Below are 8,917 nucleotides of genomic sequence, written 5' to 3'. Positions count from 1 at the left end.
GAGATAGCATGGGAAGTAGCAAACAAATCTTTCTTTCTACAGGAGGACAAGCGCACGGACAGCGCCGCGGCGGGTGGCCCATCCAGGCCGCCGCTGCCGGGTGCTGACTCGAAACTGCGTCGGGCCGGGCGTCAGCCAGGCGCTGTCTCGTTCCGCCCACCTACCCTGCTCACGCATCAACCGCCGAGATCGTTTCCGGCCCGCAAACCAACGGCCGATCGGATCGCCTGCCGTACAAATGCTCCATCGTTTAATAACGCTCCTCCACCGCCGCGCCGGGACCTACTCCTCCCTCCCCTGCTTTCACTCCATTCGCGTCTCGGGGTTTGGACCAGCCACCCGGCGGCGGCGGGCAAACACAGACAGGGCCGCAGGGCCGAGCGACCGGAGCGCCGCCGCCACCGGCAAAGCCACGGCACGGCACCCATGGAGTCGCGCGCCCTCCTGCACGCCCGGCCTGCCGCCCTCCCTGCCCGCGCCGGCCTGCGCCTCCCTCCCCAGCTCCCGCGCCCGCGGGCAGTCTCCTTCTCCCCCGCCGCCAAGCCCGCGCTCCGGTCCCCGCTCCTCGCGTCGAGGGGCCCCTTCCTCCCGCGGCACGACGCGCTTCTGGGGAACGGGTTCCTGAAGCAGAGAGCGGTCAGCGTTGGCGGTGACGTGTCCTTCCGCGCCCAGGCGGCGGCGGCGGCGGTGCCGGCGCCGCAGCCGGAGGAGTCCGCTAAAAAGTTCCTCGGCATCGACGTGAAGACGCTCAGGAAGATCGTGCCGCTGGGGCTCATGTTCTTCTGCATCCTCTTCAACTACACCATCCTGCGGGACACCAAGGACGTGCTGGTGGTCACCGCCAAGGGGAGCAGCGCCGAGATCATCCCTTTCCTCAAGACCTGGGTTAACCTGCCCATGGCCATCGGATTCATGCTCCTCTACACCAAGCTTTCAAACGTTCTCTCGCGGGAGGCGCTCTTCTACACCGTCATCTTCCCGTTCATCGCCTTCTTCGGCGCCTTCGCCTTTGTGCTCTACCCGCTCAGGAACGTCATCCATCCCACCGCGCTCGCGGACAAGCTGCTCGCCGCGCTCGGCCCGAGCTTCCTTGGGCCCGTGGCGATACTGAGGATTTGGAGCTTCTGCCTGTTCTATGTTATGGCTGAGCTCTGGGGCAGCGTCGTCATCTCCGTGCTCTTCTGGGGGTTCGCTAATCAGGTCAGTCTGAACTTTGGATCCTTGGATCAATATTGTTACGTAATGATAATAGCTTATTTAATTATTGTCAAACTTGATTTGAACTATATATCTCATTAGCTAATGTTGGTTTGACTGGATGTTTGGTTATTCGACACTGACAAAAGATGGAAGGGTAAAACTTGACTCTATCAGGATATAATTTAGGCAGGAGGTGATTTGTTCGTGCCTTCGTGGGATAATGGGCAGGTAGTAGAACATTTTGGTTTGTAGTAGGCCCTGCATTGTGGCTTGGTTCGTTGTATTGCATAACTTCTAGGCTAAAAAAATCGAGGTGCTTGTTGCTTTCTTTTATGAATATGCTCGGCTCCATTATTGCTCGCTTTAATGATCTAAGTGATGTTCGAGCTATTGTCAGTCTTAAATTGGTTGTGGATGTCTATTACATTGAACAACTTGGCTGGATATGGTTCACACTTTATAACTCCTTTCTAAAGAAATATTCATTGGTCTGGATCTAGACTTTTGCAAATCTAACGTGTCTCTGTCTTACGGCTCCTTTTATGGCCAGAAAGGAAGGGCCCTGATTGGGTATATTCGTCTTTTATATACTCAACTACCACTTTTTGTTTTACGAGGGATATGATAGGGGAAGCCTCACTGTTACATACTGACATCAAGAGAATAAATGCATAGTGAAAAAGTTAAAACAAGAAACAAAAGGGAAATCAGAACATGGAATAAGCTTGACTGGGCAGTAAAGAAAGACAACAACCAATGAGTATAAGTCAATACACAATATACTTCAAAAAGCTGACACAGCGGCACCACTCTTGTAGTCTTGTAGCATGACAGGTTGATTCCTTATTTGCTACCGTGCATCAGAGTGAAATCGATTCTACTCCGAAGACCTTGAAGCAACTCTTTGGATCAGTAAACTCTGTTTAAACAATGATCAATCGTAAAACATTCTGGTTGACCTTTTTGTTCTTTGTAAAATCACCAAATACACCCTGGAGATGGCTGCATGTGTTTCAATTGTATTTTGCATTGAGCATCTGAAGTTGTCAACAATAAGATTATCAACGATGTCTCCTTAAGGAGCACTAAGCTCACAATTGTTGATTTTATAATTTGTTTGTCTGGTTATTGTGACCTTATTATTATCTCATATGTGTGCTAGTATGTAATCTTTCTACCTCAAATGTATTTTGCATTGAGCATCTGAAGTTGTCAACAATAAGATTATCAACGATGTCTCCTTAAGGAGCACTAAGCTCACAATTGTTGATTTTATAATTTGTTTGTCTGGTTATTGTGACCTTATTATTATCTCATATGTGTGCTAGTATGTAATCTTTCTACCTCAAATGTTGGAGAAAGAAACCAGGCCCCGGTATCAAGTTGGAGAATGGAAACCCTAACCCTAATGAGGTGTTGGGAGATGTATTAATAGACTGTTAGGTGGGCCTGGCCCATTACAGGGGTGTGAAGGTAAATACACGGGGTAGAACACCAAACCCTAAATGGGTACACTAACACTGACCAACTGAAACGTGTATCTTGCAGCATCTCTGTCTCTATATGGCATTCTGGTGTCTAAAATTGGATTTTTATATTTGCATTTGTTGAAATTCTCATCAAATGTTGAACCTTCAGGCTCCTGCTTGATCTGATTCATATTTTTTCCCAGATTACCACAGTTGATGAAGCTAAGGAATTCTACCCGTTATTTGGCCTTGGGGCTAATATTGCCCTTATCTTTTCTGGGCGCACTGTGAAGTATTTCTCAAATTTGCGCAAGACATTGGGTCCTGGAATTGATGGCTGGGAAGTATCTTTGAAAGGAATGATGAGCATAGTCGTACTTCTTGGACTTGTCATAACTTCCATCTATTGGGGAGTAAACAAATTTGTTTTGAATGATCCTTCACTTCCAAAGTCTGATCGTAAGAAGAAAAAGGTTGGTAGCTGTGGTTTATCATGCTTCCCCTTTTTATTGCTACTCAAAGTAATCCGGTAACAATTTATTCAACCAGGAAAAGCCTAAACTTGGCATGAAAGAGAGTCTGAAGGTTCTGCTCTCCTCGAGGTATGTGAGGGATCTAGCTACCCTAGTGGTTGCTTATGGCATTAGTATCAATCTTGTCGAAGTCACATGGAAATCAAAACTCAAGGCACAGGTAATCCTTCGCATCTATCTGTTCTCTTCATATTGCGTTGTTCCTACAGTGATATTTTCAGTATTCAGTAACATTTTCCTTATTCACTGCAGTTCCCTAGTCCAAATGAATACTCATCTTTCATGGGTGATTTCTCAACCGCAACTGGAATTGCAACTTTCACGATGATGCTGTTAGGACGTATTATACTACGGAAATTTGGCTGGGGTGTGGCCGCAATGATCACCCCCACCGTTCTGTTGCTAACTGGTGTTGGATTCTTCTCTCTGATTTTGTTTGGACAGCCGCTGACTCCTATGCTTGCCACTATGGGTATGACCCCCCTACTGGCAGCCGTTTATGTGGGCGCCATGCAGAATATATTTAGCAAGAGTGCAAAGTACAGTTTATTTGACCCATGCAAGGAGATGGCTTATATTCCTTTGGATGAAGATATGAAGGTTTGTTAATCTTTCCAGATTATATCTTTCTTCTTACTATTCTCATGCTACTTAAAGGCGTTTTTATGTATTTGTTTGCTGATCTGTTGTTCTCTTGCGATGCTTAGTTTCATCTAACCATGTAAAAGAAATTTGTCTAGTTCCTTCTTTCGTAATTGGTAAGGGCATGTTCATTTCAGCCTCAGTCCATGTGGATTGGACTGGATTGAGGGGTTTAAATTTATAGCAAGTCAAAAGCTCTCCTAATTTTTCTCAATCCCAACCCAATCCATATGGGATGGGAATAGCCGAACAAGGACTAAATGGGAACCAAGTTACCAAGATACCGTGAAACCACAAATTTAATTGATAAAAGGCTTTATGTTGACTAGTGAGTTAATTATGTGCAGCAATTTGTTAGCCTTCGAAAGAGCCTCTAGCCGAGTTGGTTAGGTGGTCTGAGTAGCACTCCTTAGGTCCCGAGTTCGAGTCTCAGTGGGAGCGAATTTCAGGCTAAGGTTAAAAAAGGTCACTCGTTGGTTCCTCTGGTCGTGTGCACACGAGATAGACTGACCTATGGGGGTGGATCCTCGTGTAGGGGCTGGGAGGGCTCAAAACACGAGTAAAGATTTGGCCTATAGGGCGCGGAACGTCATGTTGCACGGGGGGGCTAGCTTTCGTGACATTTCTCGATCGAGGCTCCGATTGAGCTTCTTCTTAATTTAATAGTGTGGGGACGGTCTTTCCCTTACAGGCCGAGCAATTTGTTAGCCTGTTTAAACTTTCTGATGGTGCATATGGTCTTTTCTAAAGCCTGTGATTGTCGTATGTAAATGCTAATTCCAGTCCCCTCTGTTTGCAGGTAAAAGGAAAGGCAGCCATTGATGTTGTTTGCAACCCACTGGGCAAGTCCGGCGGTGCACTTATCCAACAATTCATGATCCTGACGTTCGGATCCCTGGCGAATTCAACTCCATACCTTGGGGGCATACTGCTGGTCATCGTTCTCGCGTGGCTAGGCGCGGCGAGCTCATTGGACAAGCAGTTCTCGAGCTTGGCTAAGGAGGACCTGAAGAAGGATAAGGCTGCCCGAGAGAAAGTAGAACCCTCGCTGCTCAAGGCGCCTGCAGAGGGCAGTGATGATGTACTGGCGGAGCAGACAAATGGATCTGTGACGCCCCAAGCAACCGGAACGGAGAGCTCGCCGTCGAACTCATCCCCCATTCAATAATAGCTCCAGCATCATAAGTTGTACTAGCTAGGAGAGTTATTACAGCGAGCAGAAATAATTGGTACTCCCTCCGGTTTTTTTTATATATTTGGCGTTGGTTAGTGTAAGGGGGTGTTTGGTTTCTAGGGACTAATGTTTAGTCCCTAGATTTTATTCCATTTTAGTTCCAAAATTGCCAAATATAGAAACTAAAACTTTATTTTATTTTCTATATTTAGCAATTTATACACTAAAAAGGAATAAAATGAAGGGACTAAACATTAGTCCCTAGAAACCAAACACCCACTAAATTTGAACTAGCTAGCGTCAAATAAAAAAATGGAAATGGAGGTAATATTAAAATAACTCATGGTTTTCAAGTCTGTAACGGCGTGCAGCTTCAGGCTGCTAGTGATTTTTGTTTGTAACATGAGCAAATTTTGACGGCCGGCGGCGAACGTCGTTCTGGGAATGGCCCCGCCCCTTTGTGCCGATGTCAAATGCATAAACTGTGTGTTTTGAGCCGATATGAAGCATGGTTCTCTCTCAAGAGTGTTAGCTGAATGTTCAGTAGGACAGGATAAATGTGTTGCCTTGAATGTTGAAACGCAACGCATCCAACAAGGTGAGCCAAAAGATGGTTCCAGTGGGCATCATGAGACAGAATCCAGGCACTCGGAGAAGCACTAACGACCGTCCGAGAGCTGAGAGGGCAAAAGCATGTGAGGCACCTTGGCTTTGTCAGCACTCAGCACCGGGTCAGCTCTCGCGACTATTGCCGGCGCCCGGCGATGGTACAGCAACTGTGGGTGGGGGAAACAGTACCCTAGGCTGCCAGTACACGAGCAACCATGAACGCAAATGGGCTATCATATATATTCCATCGATCGAACCTATAGGCTACCTGTACACGAGCAACCAGGAACGCCGATGGGTTATCATACACTACAGTAAACGCAGAAACGTCCGACGGCCAAAGCCGTCGGACATAAGGAATAAACCGTCGGAAATAGATTATTTCCGACGGTAAAGCCTTATCTCCGACGGCTTCAAGCCGTCGGAGATAACTCGTCGAAAATAGTGCTATGTCCGACGGCGGCCGTCGGACATACGTTATCTCCGACGGCTGCCTATGCCCGTCGGAGATAACAAATCCCAACCGTTTTACCGGTCGGGATGTGGGCCCCACAGTATTAAGTCCGACGGCTCCCACTAGGCCGTCGGACATAAGCATCTCTTATGTCCGACGGTAGTTAATGCCGTCGGACATAAGCATCTCTTATGTCCGACGGCTACCATTAGGCCGTCGGACATAACAAATTACAGAATTTACACAAAATTCTGTTTTTTAAAAAATCTGACATTTACAAAACAAAAACAGATTCATGCACATATACAAATTCACATTCACAATCACAAATATACACATTCTAATAAGTATTCACAATCACAAATATTCTCACATAAATATTAACATTCACAAATTTAACATCAACATATAGGTTCGACGGTTGTTGCAAACTGAAATTGTGTCTCACAAACAAGTGTTGCAAAGTGTTTCATAAAAAAACATCACGACACATCAATCATATCCATCGTCTGGATGGTTCGAGTAGCCACCTCCTCCGGCTGGACTCTGCGTGTTGAAAATGGTGTTCACCCACGAATTTGTTGTGTCGTCCTGACCAGACCCATCTCCAGGTGCGGCAACTGAAGCGGGTGGTGTCTGAAATCCCTATAACACAAGCACATGAAATAGTAACCACTCAGTTGTTCATTTAAACACATAAGACATTTATGAACATGTCACACACGCATATGTGTACATACCATAGGGAATTGTGACGGAGGCGGAGGCGGAGGTGGAGGCGCCAACATTGGCATTGGCAGTGCAAAGTCCGGAGGCGGCATCCCATATGTCGGCATCGGGACGCCCGCTTGTTGGGCTAGTTGCTACAAATTATATACAAGTCATTGTTGAACAAACAAGATACACATCAAGTGTTTTGCAAAATAAGCTACAAAATGTTACTTCAACTTACCGAGAGAAGAGCTTGATTTTGGGCCTGGAGGCTTGCATAATACTCGTCCCTCTTCTTCTGGTACTCGGCTTGTTGTCTCTGGTATTCAGATTGTTGCCTCTGGTACTCCAATTGTTCCCTCAAGACTGATTGATGGTACTCTGCCTGTTGACGCAACACTGCAAGCTCTATCTCATGGGCTGCTGATCGTGAACGGGACGACTGTGAAGACGACGATGTGGATTGTCGTCCACGGCGTCTCAGCTCTCTGGAATCAATCGTAGAATCAAAAATACCCAACCTACAAGAGTGAACCATGCACTTAGTATAGTAACTCATGGCTCAGTTGAATCGCAAGCATATGATGACAATTTTGAAAACCAAATCAAATAATCTCACCGTCCATGGGCTTGTCCTCCTGCGCTAGCATAGGCTGCCTGAGGGTCGATTGGCTGGCTCCTCCAATCGTACTCCTCCCCATGGCGTTGAACCATCTCCTGCCCATACGAAGCCTGGAGGCAAACAATATCAAATATAAGTGCATAACCCCTATGCCCTTGCAAACAATATCAACACACATAATAGAGTATCAAAAACTCACTAGACGGTCGGTGGCCGTCTGAGTGCATAACACATCAGGATTCTGAGGATCAGAACCCCTATGCCCTTGCATATACACCTCCACATCCGTGGGCGTACGGCCGGATTTGACTTCCTGTACATAAAAGTTATAATGACACATTTCTATGTGATTCAAAGTTACGACAATCTGTGACTTACCATTCGCTTAGCCAAGCGCACATGACCATCACCGCCGTAGTTGTGGAACGACTCAGTCCCACGGTTTCCCCTGTTCCTTTCGGAAATGGCACGAAAGTCAGGGGAAGCCCACCATCTGCACAATGCCCGATAACCGTCTGATCGGGTGGCCATCCACGGCACCGACACCTACATGAAATTTTTTAAATAAAGCAAGCAAATACATGGCTTTGTGCGATATGAGAGGCAACAACCTGTTTACCTCTAGGTATTGCTCCTCCGTCAAGTAAATTGATGACCACTCGGCCTTTGTATTTGGCATCGGTCGATCATCAGCATTTGCTCTGTACCATGCCTTTATAGCCTGAATTCGTGCATAGTACATTGCATCTGCAACGACATCGTTCGCGTTAAACTCAAACACGTAACGAGCGTTCATATCATATGATCCATCGTCCGGCAACTTGTACCGTTTCTGCAAAAACCATAGTGTTATCATAAAAGCAAACATATATGGAATAACTAAAATAGTATAAACAAGTCATACCCAGAATGCATCCCAAACTAGTGCCTGTGTGTTGCCAAACGTTCTACAGACACCATAGCGATAATGCTCCCAAGTGGTGGCGGGGACAGACTCGCCAGTAGGCAAAGTCACAAGACCAGGCCAGTGCAGACGAACAAGATTACCAAGAACCATGTTCACCTGCCTGTAGTGTCCTGTGCCTGTGAACGAGTCGTCGATCCAAGTCCTGCAAACAGAAATCAATGTAGAAATTAAAACATAACTTTCAATAACATTTAAGCAAAGATATGTCACTCACTTTCCACTAGGCTTTATCACAACCCGAGATTCGGGTGGAAGCTCTGGAGGTGGTCCAACAAAATGCAGCTTCCTCGTTCTCTTAACTCGAGAAGTTCCAGACCCAGCTGCAGAATCTCCACCAGCCCCAGAATCCCCAGCCCCAGAATCCCCACCAGCGTCGTCTCCAGCATCATCTCCCACATTATCTCCACCATCATCTTCAACATCATCTCTTGCATGATCCTCTTCCACTGGTTCCTCAATTTCAGCATCCTATGAAACAAATAGCTTACATCATACAATATTAAGTAACTCAAATAATGTAATTTAACAACTAACTT

The 8,917-nt window shown here is 46.3% G+C and overlaps 2 protein-coding genes across 2 annotated transcripts; one reads left to right on the top strand and one right to left on the bottom strand.

Moving 5' to 3' along the window:
- The first annotated feature begins 287 nt into the window (after positions 1–287).
- LOC103637385 (ADP,ATP carrier protein 2, chloroplastic) lies at positions 288–5,518 on the top strand. The gene is given in 6 exon segments (XM_020542419.3): positions 288–1,200; positions 2,873–3,142; positions 3,219–3,362; positions 3,455–3,802; positions 4,644–4,999; positions 5,001–5,518. Coding segments are annotated over 6 exon segments (1,935 nt in total). The 5' UTR covers positions 288–426; the 3' UTR covers positions 5,044–5,518.
- Positions 5,519–6,399: 881 nt separating this feature from the next.
- LOC118473152 (LOB domain-containing protein 13-like) lies at positions 6,400–6,938 on the bottom strand. The gene is made up of 2 exons (XM_035961850.1): positions 6,822–6,938; positions 6,400–6,726 (listed from the first exon to the last, which is right to left on the bottom strand). Exons 1-2 carry the CDS (start codon positions 6,915–6,917, stop codon positions 6,574–6,576), a joined length of 249 nt encoding a protein of 82 aa, XP_035817743.1. The 5' UTR covers positions 6,918–6,938; the 3' UTR covers positions 6,400–6,573.
- Between the last annotated feature and the right edge of the window lie 1,979 nt (positions 6,939–8,917).

The sequence above is a fragment of the Zea mays genome, chromosome 8 (genome assembly GCF_902167145.1).
Source record: "Zea mays cultivar B73 chromosome 8, Zm-B73-REFERENCE-NAM-5.0, whole genome shotgun sequence".
NCBI classification, from domain to species: Eukaryota; Viridiplantae; Streptophyta; class Magnoliopsida; order Poales; family Poaceae; genus Zea; species Zea mays.
The sequence above is the reverse complement of the archived record's forward strand: the minus strand, read 5'-3'. Positions and strand labels throughout refer to the sequence as shown.

Bases quoted from the DNA above. Each gene is read 5' to 3' on its own strand.
- LOC118473152 (XM_035961850.1), bottom strand. From the start codon at position 6,917: ATGCCGACATATGGGATGCCGCCTCCGGACTTTGCACTGCCAATGCCA. The intron at 6,727-6,821 runs GTATGTACACAT...CTTGTGTTATAG, and splicing joins CTCCGTCACAATTCCCTATG to GGATTTCAGACACCACCCGC.